Source organism: Mandrillus leucophaeus, unplaced genomic scaffold (genome assembly GCF_000951045.1).
Source record: "Mandrillus leucophaeus isolate KB7577 unplaced genomic scaffold, Mleu.le_1.0 Scaffold350, whole genome shotgun sequence".
NCBI classification, from domain to species: Eukaryota; Metazoa; Chordata; class Mammalia; order Primates; family Cercopithecidae; genus Mandrillus; species Mandrillus leucophaeus.
In genome coordinates, this window is record NW_012103699.1 from 336,305 (window position 1) to 345,726 (window position 9,422).

General features: G+C 43.7%; 1 protein-coding gene across 3 annotated transcripts in view; it reads right to left on the bottom strand.

Annotated features, from left to right (window-relative positions):
* The window catches only part of TBCE (tubulin folding cofactor E), an 88,240-nt gene that overhangs the window by 74,266 nt on the left and 4,552 nt on the right, over nucleotides 1-9,422 (bottom strand). For all 3 annotated transcript variants that reach the window (XM_011989360.1, XM_011989359.1, XM_011989358.1), the window contains exon 2: nucleotides 268-398. In XM_011989360.1, coding sequence (XP_011844750.1) covers nucleotides 268-367 — 100 coding nt within the window. In that variant the 5' untranslated portion in view covers nucleotides 368-398. The remainder of the gene's footprint in view (nucleotides 1-267; nucleotides 399-9,422) is intronic.

Here is a 9,422-nt window from a genome sequence, read left to right on the forward strand (position 1 = left end):
TTATAATAGTTTCCTCAGAAGATATTTTAAGGTTGATTTCATATAAGATAGCAACACTAAATAATTAAATGGGATATAATTAAACAAAATCACAGATACAACAGGCTACTGTCACCCAAATAAAACTGAATATGGGAAGCATCTATAAATTAGGTGTTAATTTCGTCAAAATTTGTGGCATAAAGTGCCATTGAGAAGCTTACACAGAAACAGCTGCAAAATACACACACGCACACATACACGCACAGACACACAATAATTACTTACCTGCCACAGAAGGGACGACACCAGCAAAACGTACTGTTGCATGTTCTCCATTAACTTCAACTCTTCGACCAATGACATCCGGTGTCAAAGTGTCACTCATTATAATATATCCAGAATGCAAAATATGAGATCTACGAAGAAAAATACAACACTGATAAGAACTTAATACAATTCCCTTAAAGGAAATTTTTTTTTTTTTTTTTGAGGCACAGTCTCACTCTGTCACCCAGGCTGGAGTGCAGTAGCGCAATCTCGGCTCACTGAAACCTCCACCTCCCTGGTTCAAGCAATTCCCCTGCCTCAGCCTCCCAAGTAGCTAGGATTACAGAACCTGCCACCATGTCTGTTTAATTGTTTTGTATTGTTAGTACAGACGGGGTTTCACCATGTACAGGCGTGAGCCACTGCGCCCGGCCTAGAAATATGTTTTTAGGAGTCGTCAGCACAGAGTTTATAACTGATAGCGTGAAAGTAGATGAGAATGAAAGGGTATCAACTAGAAAGAAAAGGGTATCAGCTAGAAAGAAAAGGGGATCAATGACAGAATCCTGCAAAAAACATAATAGTTAAGAAAGAAGGAAGAAATCCCTAAGAATTCGGAGAAAGAAAAAACAGAGAAGAAAAAAGAAGAGCAGCTACCTGATGCCTTGGAATCCAAGGGACAGAGTTTAAAGCAGGAATAATCAAACAACAGTATCAGATGTTGCAGAGAGAGTCTGTGAGACTAGGGCTTAAAAATCTGTGTTCCTTTTGCAAGAACAAATATACCATATTTGTTAATTTCCATACCTTCATCTTTGTCTAAATAAAACTCACTTCCTTTTTTTCTTTTTTTTTTTCTTGAGACAGAGTCTCGCTCTGTCACCCAGGCTGGAGTGCAGTGGCACGACCTCTGCTAACTGCAACCTCTGCCTGCTGGGTTCAAGCAATTCTCCTGCCTCAGCCTCCCAAGTAACTGGGATTACAGGCACACGCCACCACACACACGCCACCACACCCAGCTAACTTTTGTATTTTTAGTAAAGACAGTGTTTCACCATGTTGGCCAGGCTGGTCTCGAACTCCTGACCTCAAGTGATCCACCTGCCTCAGTCTCCCAAAATGCTGGAATTACAGGCATCAACCACCATGCCCGGCCCAAATAAAACTCACTTTCTATTTTAAAAAGCTAGCAATGTTGGCTGGGCACAGTTGTTCATGCCTGTAATATCAGCGCTTTGGGAGGCCAAGGCAGGCAGATCATCTGAGGTCAGGAATTCGAGACCAGCCTGGGCAACATAGTGAAACTTATCTCTACCAAAAAAAATACAAAAAAAAGGCACGTCTGTAGTCCCAGCTACTTGGGAAGCTGAAATGGGAGGATCATGTGAGCCCAGAAGATCGAGGCTGCAGTAAGCCAAGATCATGCCACTGTGCTCCAGCCTAGGCAACAGAGCTACAGCCTGTCTCAAAACAAACAAACAAAAAAACACAAATAAAAGATAACAGTGTTGAAGTACAAGGATTTTTAAACAACCACAAGTTACATGACTATTGAACAAAGTATTTTTCTATTTTAATATTACCATATATAATATGTGCACAAAACAAAAGAAAAAACATATGCTATTACATGCCGTCTGGGGTTATAATTACATTATTGACAGTCGGGCACGGTGGCTCACGCCTGTAATCTCAGCACTTTGGGAGGCTGAGGCAGGCGGATCACCTGAGGTCGGGAGTTCAAGACCAGCCTGACCAACATGGAGAAACCCCATCTCTACTAAAAATACAAAATTAACCAGACGTGGTGGCACATGCCTGTCATCCCAGCTACTCGGGAGACTGAGGCAGGAGAATCGCTTGAACCAAGGAGGCAGAGGTTGCCATGAGCCAAGATTGCGCCATTGCACTCTAGCCTGGGCAAAAAAAACTCCGTCTCAAAAAAAAAAAAAAAAATACTGACTACCCGCAAACTCCATTGGTATATAGATATTTGAGGCCTTTGGTATTATTACCTATCCACCTTTACGGTTCTTTTATTTTTATTTTTTTTAAGAACAGGTAGACGGCCGGAAGTGGTGTCTCATGTCTGTAAACCCAGCACTTTAAGAGGCCAAGGCGGGTGGATCACAAGGTCAGGAATTCGAGACCAGCTTGACCAACATGGTGAAACCCTATGTCTACCAAAAATACAAAAATTAGCCAGGCATGGTGGTGTGTGCCTGTAATCCCAGCTACTCAGGAGGCTGAGGCAGGAGAATCGCTTGAACCCAGGAGGCAAAGGTTGCAGTGAGCCAAGATTGAGCCATGCACTTCAGCCTGGGTGACAGAGCAAGACTCCATCTCAAAAAAAAAAGAATAGGTAGACATTTCCTGTTACTGGAGTTGTCTGTTACATTTGACCTGCTATTTCCATATTACAGAATAATCTAAGCATTTCAATCTCACATTATGATTTTATTAAGTTTCAGCATAAGGTCCCAATCAGGTCCTCAAATATTTTGTAAAAACAATAACATTAGGCTCGGCACGGTGGCTCACACCTGTAATCCCAGCATTTTGGGAGACCAAGGCGCGTGGATCACAAGGTCAAGAGATCGAGACCATCCCAGCGAACAGGGTGAAACCCCGTCTCTACTAAAAATACAAAAAAGTTAGTTGGACGTGGTAGCGCACCGCCTGTAGTCCCAGCTACTTGGCCGTCTGAGGCAGAAGAATCACTTGAATGCGGGAGGCGGGGGTTGCAGTGAGCCAAGATCATGCCACTGCACTCCAGCCTGGTGACAGAGCAAGATTCATCTCACGAAAAACAAACAAACAAAATCATTTTTCCCAATTGTTGTGAAAAGAATCCTACTTTCAATATGGAGCTGAATTTTGTCTATTTAAATAAAGGAGGGCAGGGCCATTGGGAAGGGGGCCAGGATCCAGATCTAAACCTGCCCAGTAGCGTTGAAAAGCAAAAGAGAAATGATCTCCAAGTCCATAGTTGGTGAGAAAAGTCAAAGCAGTTTAGATGAATTTTTTTTTTTTTTTTGAGACGGAGTCTCACTCTGTCGCTCAGGCTGGAGTGTAATGGTGTGCAATCTCAGCTTATCGCAACTTCTATCTCCTGGGTTCAAGCGATTCTTCTGCCTCAGCCTCCTGAGTAACTGGAATTACAGACAGCCGCCACCAGGCCCAGCTAATTTTTGTATTTTTAGTAGAGACGCGATTTCACATATTGTCCAGGCTGGTCTCAAACTCCTGACCTCAAGTGATCTGCCCACCTCAGCCTCCAAGTGTTGGGATTACAGGTGTGAGCCACTGAGCCGACCAGTTTAGATGATCTGATGGTAGGATCGACATACAGGTCAGACCAGGTATGGGGAATTTATGTTTTTAGTAAACTAAGAGGTCTGGCCAGAGACACAGCACTACCCAAAAACCTGTGCTCAGATTCAGAGCTCTAGTCCCTAAGAAGAGAGACTAATAAAATGACTGCAGAACTCCATTCCTACAAGAAATTAAAGTATTAGGCCAAATCTTGGCTCCATGAACTAGAATGTATAGGGATTATCTAAACCCAGAAACTCACAAGGCCCCACAGTCTGAAGCTCTTTCCAGCTGGGGCTCAGCTTAAGGGTACTACCATATCACCCTGCAGATCAGGCTAACAGTGAGAATGGCTTGGTGAGAAGAAACGGGCAGCCATCAATGGGTAGTAAAACCAGGGAGTGTAATAGCAGGAATGAGGATTGAAGACACTAGGAAGCCATTCTCATTATTAATAACATCTGCAAGTAACTCATGAATTCCTTCACATGCTTGATCCTATTCAATCTCCAGTAATATATATTTTTTTCGTTCCTACCTGTATGCTGTGCCCACAGACGGGACCAATGAGATCATTAAGTATAAGATCTAAGGTCAGTAATTAACAGTCTCCGTGTCAAGTCAGGTTTTTTTGTTTGTTTTGAGACGAGTCTCGCTCTGTTACCCAGGCTGGAGTGCAGTGGCACAATCTCAGCTCACTGCCACCTCCGCCTCCCAGGTTCAAGTGATTCTCCCACCTTAGCCTCCTGAGGAGCTGGGATTATAGGCATGCGCCACCAAGCCTAGCTAATTTTGTATTTTTTTTTTTTTTAGTAGAGACAGGGTTTCATGTTATTGGTCAGGCTGGTCTCGAACTCCTGACCTCAGGTGATTCACCCATCTCGGCCTTCCAAAGTTCGTGGGCCTCCCAACTAAAAATACAAAGTGCTGGGATTACAGGCATGAACCTCTGCGCCCGGCCTCAAGTCAGTATTTTTGATGATCCTGTCTAGTCTCTGAATGTTTCTAATAATGTCTTTCTTGATACCATGATCTTTTGTGAAGACCTAGAAACTGGATCCATGTCTTGGTGACCTATGCCTTAGTTCCGAAGCCTTTACCCTCTTCTTCTAGCTAGTAACCAATGGGTCCCTGTTTCCTGAAGTTAGACCTACGTGATGCTGTTACTGGCCCACTCTGTACCCTTATTGCCTGTTGCTGGGACAATCACTTTGATCACTCCCCCACCCCCAGCCCCATTTTAGTATCCAGTCAAAATGACCTGCAGTCAGCTGCTGCCTAGTTAAATTCTCTCTTATGGACTGCACCGGGCCCTCTCCTAATCACCTGAATGTGAGTGGCATGTTGCTCTTCTTAGGCCTATCTGGGTGCTAACTAAGGCTTGGTTAAGATGGAATGACTTTTTAAAATACACACACTTGCTAACTAATGAAGACAGCCCACTTAAATGTTGGAGTGACTCTACTTGTTATTGTTCTTTAAAAAGACAAAATTTACATTTCTAGGCCGGTGTGGTGGCTCATGCCTGTAATCCAAGGCCGGAGGCCAAGGCGGGCAGACCATGAGATCAGGAGATCGAGACCATCCTGGCTAACACAGTGAAACCCCAGCTCTACTAAAAATACAAAACATTAGCCGGGTGTGGTGGCGGGCGCCTGTAGTCCCAGCTACTTGGGAGGCTGAGGCAGGAGAATGGTGTGAACCCAGGAGGCAGAGCTTGCAGTGGGCCAAGATCACACCACTGCACTCCAGCTTGGGCAACAGAGCAAGACTCCATCTCAAAAAAAAAAAGAAAAGAAAAGAAAAGAAATCTACATCTCTATCATTTTCACCTAGTAATTTTCTACTACTGCTCTGTGTAGCTACAGAAAATCAATATATTCCCTTTCTCGGCCAACATTTAAATGTGGAAGGCCGGCTGGGCACGGTAGCTCACACCTGTAATCCCAGCACTTTGGGAGGCCAAGGTGCATGAATCACCTGAGGTCAGGAGTTCGAGACCAGCCTGGCCAACATAGTGAAACCCATCTCTACTAAAAATACAAAAATTAGCCAGGTGTGGTGGTGGATGCCTGTAATCCCAGCTCCTAGGGAAGCTGAGGCAGGAAAATCGCTTGAATCCGGGAGGCAGAGGTTGCAGTGAGCCGAGATCACGCTATTACACTCCAGCCTTGGTGACAGAGGGAGATTCGGTCCCAAAAAATAAATAAATAAATATGGAAGTCCATTTGTTACCATTTCTGCTATCCCTGCTTCCTGTCTTCATCTCCCAAACCTCTCTACCAGGATACACATTTCTAGCTCCTTAAACCCTCCTTATAGCATTCCAGTTTTCCTCCGTAACTGATTTACTGATTCCATGCTTAAATTGCAATACCTAGAACTGAAAACCACATTCCAGATATGGCCTGACCTGTATGTGGGGTACAATGGTCTGAAAAGCATTCATTTAACAGTGTAGGCCAGGCAAAGTGGCTCACACCTGTAATCCCAGTACTTTGGGAGGCCGAGGCGAGTGGATCATCTGAGGTCAGGAGTTCGAGGTCAGCCTGGCCAACATGGTGAAACCTGTCTCTACTAAAAATACAAACATTAGCCAGGCATGGTGGCAAACACCTGCAATCCCAGCTACTCAGAAGGCTTGAACCCGAGAGGTGGAGGTTGCAGTGAGTCAAAGTGTGCCACTGCATTCCAGCCTGGGCAACAAAGCAAGACTCAGTCTCAAAAAAATAAATAAAATTTAAAATTTTAAAAAATAAAAATATGAAAATTAGCTGGGCATGGTGGTGGGTGCCTATAATCCCAGCTACTTGGGAGACTGAGGCACAAGAATCGCTTGAACCCAGGAGGCAGAGGTTGCAGTGAGCTGAGATCGTGCCACTGCACTCCAGACTGGGCCACAGAGTGAGACTCCGTCTCAAAGAAAAAAAAAAAAAATGTAGACGTTACATTCATTTTTTTCTGTCCCTTTCATGGGAAAGACTGTTGCTTACTATTAAGGTTGCAATGAAAGAAACTCCAAAGCCATTTCTGACTTATTACCATTTTCTGATCATAAAATTTAAATGTTTAAATTTCACTACAATTATATTACTCTAAAAATGAGATTTTTTACCAGTTTTAAGAGCCCTTTCAAAATTTTCATTAACATGCAAGCAGAATTTTACTACAACTGAGACATATAATTTGTTCTACTTCTTTTATTAACTTTTTAAAAAATAAGGTAGGGTCTCACTATGTTATTGAGGCTGGTCTTTAACTCCTGGGCTCAAGCAATCCTCCTGAGAATTCCCAAAGTGCTGGGATTACAGGTTTGAGCCACCTCAACTAGCCATATTAACATTTGTCCATGAACATTTTTCTATACAGCCACAAAGTCAACACATTAATCATCTCAATATTCAAGTATGAAACCACAATTTACTTAATAATTTCTCTCTTTTTTTTTTTTTTTTTTTTTTTGAGATGGAGTCTTGCTCTGTTGCCCAGGCTGGAGTGCAGTGGTGCAAACTCGGCTCACTGCACCCTCCGCCTCACGGGTTCATGCCATTCTCCTGCCTCAGCCTCCTGAGTAGCTGGGACTGCAGGCACCCGCCACCACACCCGGTTAATTTTTGGTATTTTTAGTAGAAACGGGGTTTCACTGTGTTAACCAGGATGGTCTCGATCTCCTGACCCCATGATCCGCCCACCTCAGCTTCCAAAGTGCTGAGATTACAGGCGAGAGCCACCGTGCCCGGCCTCTCTCTCTCTCTCTTTTCTATTGGTAGAGAAGGGAATCTCTCTATGCTGCCCAGGTTGGTCTCAAACTGCTGGCCTCAAGTGATTCTCAGCCTTCCAAAGTGCCGGGATTACAGGTGTGAACCACCACACCCAGCCAATCATTTCTCTAATGCTGTTTACTACTCCAAAGAAAATAGCTAAAAACAGCTTTGATTTTTAAAATGTTACCTTATGAAGTATTTCCTTGGGAAAAATTCTTGAGATAGATAAATACGTTTAAGGTTCTACAAAGCCAGGCAGGAGCAGTGGCTCACACCTGTAATCCCAATACTTTGGGAGGCCAAGGCAGGAGGATCATCTGAGGTCAGGAATTTGAGAGCAGCCTGGCCACTATGGTGAAATCAATCCCATTTCAACTAAAAATACAAAAATTAGCCAGGTGAGGTGGAGCACATCTGTAATCCCAGCTATTCGGGAGGCTAAGGCAAGGAGAATTGCATGAACCTGGGAGGTGGAGGTTGCAGTGAGCCAAGGGTGAACCACTGCACTCTAGCCTGGTTGACAGAGCGAGACTCTGTCTCAAAAAAAAAAAAATACTACATCCAAGTAGACATTCTTGCACTACTTCTTAGTCTAAATCAATTTTTTTTTTTTTTTTGAGATGGAGTCTCATTCTGTTGCCCCAGGCTGGAGTGCAGTGGTGCAATATCGGCTCACTGCAAGCTCCGCCTCCTGGGTTCACACCATTCTTCTGCCTCAGCCTCCCGAGTAGCTGGGACTACAGGTGCCTCCTGCCACCACGCCTAGTTAAGTTTTGCATTTTTAGTAGAGACAGGGTTTCACCACATTGGCCAGGATGGGCTCCATCTCTTAACCTCAGGATCCGCCCGCCTTGGCCTCCCAAAGTGCTGGGACTACAGGAGTGAGCCACGGTGCCCAGCCTACTCCCATAATATTTTATATATAGAAAAGCAAATACATTTTTTCTTTCTTTACACAACTGAAAGCCTACTATACAGGTGGTTCTATTCCTCACCTTTTCATTCAATAATATATCCTAGAGATTTACCCAAAGCTATGACAAGAGATTTTAATTTGGGGGGGAATATAGTATTTGAATAGATATATCATAATATACTTAACCAGTCTTCAAACTGAAGGACATTTAGTTAATACCAAGTTCTTGCTATCACAAACAATATTGAAGAAATTACGCCTACACGTTTATCTTCCTATATCTGTAGGAAAGTTTCTCAAAACTGGTATTGCTGAGTCAAAAAGTATGTGCATATTAAATGTTAATAGCTAATGCTAAATGTTCCTTTATAATGGCTATATCAACTTACCCTGCTATCAGCAGTGTATAAACTCCTGTATTCTTACAACCTGGCCTTCATAATGTATTAATAAAATTTTGAGGCTGGGTGCCATGGCTCACGCCTGTAATTCCAACACTTTGGAAGGCCGAGGCAGGCGGATCACGAGGTCAGGAGACCGAGACCATCCTGGCTAACATGGTGAAACCCTGTCTCTATTAAAAATACAAAAAATTAGCAGGACATAGCGACAGGCGCCTGTAGTCCCAGCTACTGGGGGGGCTGAGGCAGGAGAATGGCATGAACCCGGGAGCAGAGGTTGCAGCGAGCCGAGACTGTGCCACTGCACTCCAGCCTGGGGGACAGAGTGAGACTCCGTCTCAAAAAAAAAAAAAAATTTTGGATGGTCAGTCTAATGAATAAAATATGTAGTTCATTTCCATTTCCATTTATGAACCAGCTGTTAATATACTTTGTGCATTTCCTACTGGTTTATTGACCTTTTTCTTATCAATCTGCTTTTAAAATCTAAACTCAGTCTATTTCCTAGATCACTATAGACTTGAACAACTTGGCTCATGCAATCCTCCTGCTTCAGCCTCCCTAATCACTAGGCGGGGCAGGCATGTGCCACCACGCCCAGCTAAAAAATTTTTTTTTTTTTTTGAGACTTGTCGCCCAGGCTGGGGTGCAAAGGTGCGATCTCAGTTCACTGCAACCTCCGCCTCCTGGGCTCAAGGGATTCTTCTATCTCAGCCTTCCAAGTAGCTGGAATTACAGGCACCCAGCACCATGCCTGGCTAATTTTTTGTATTTTTA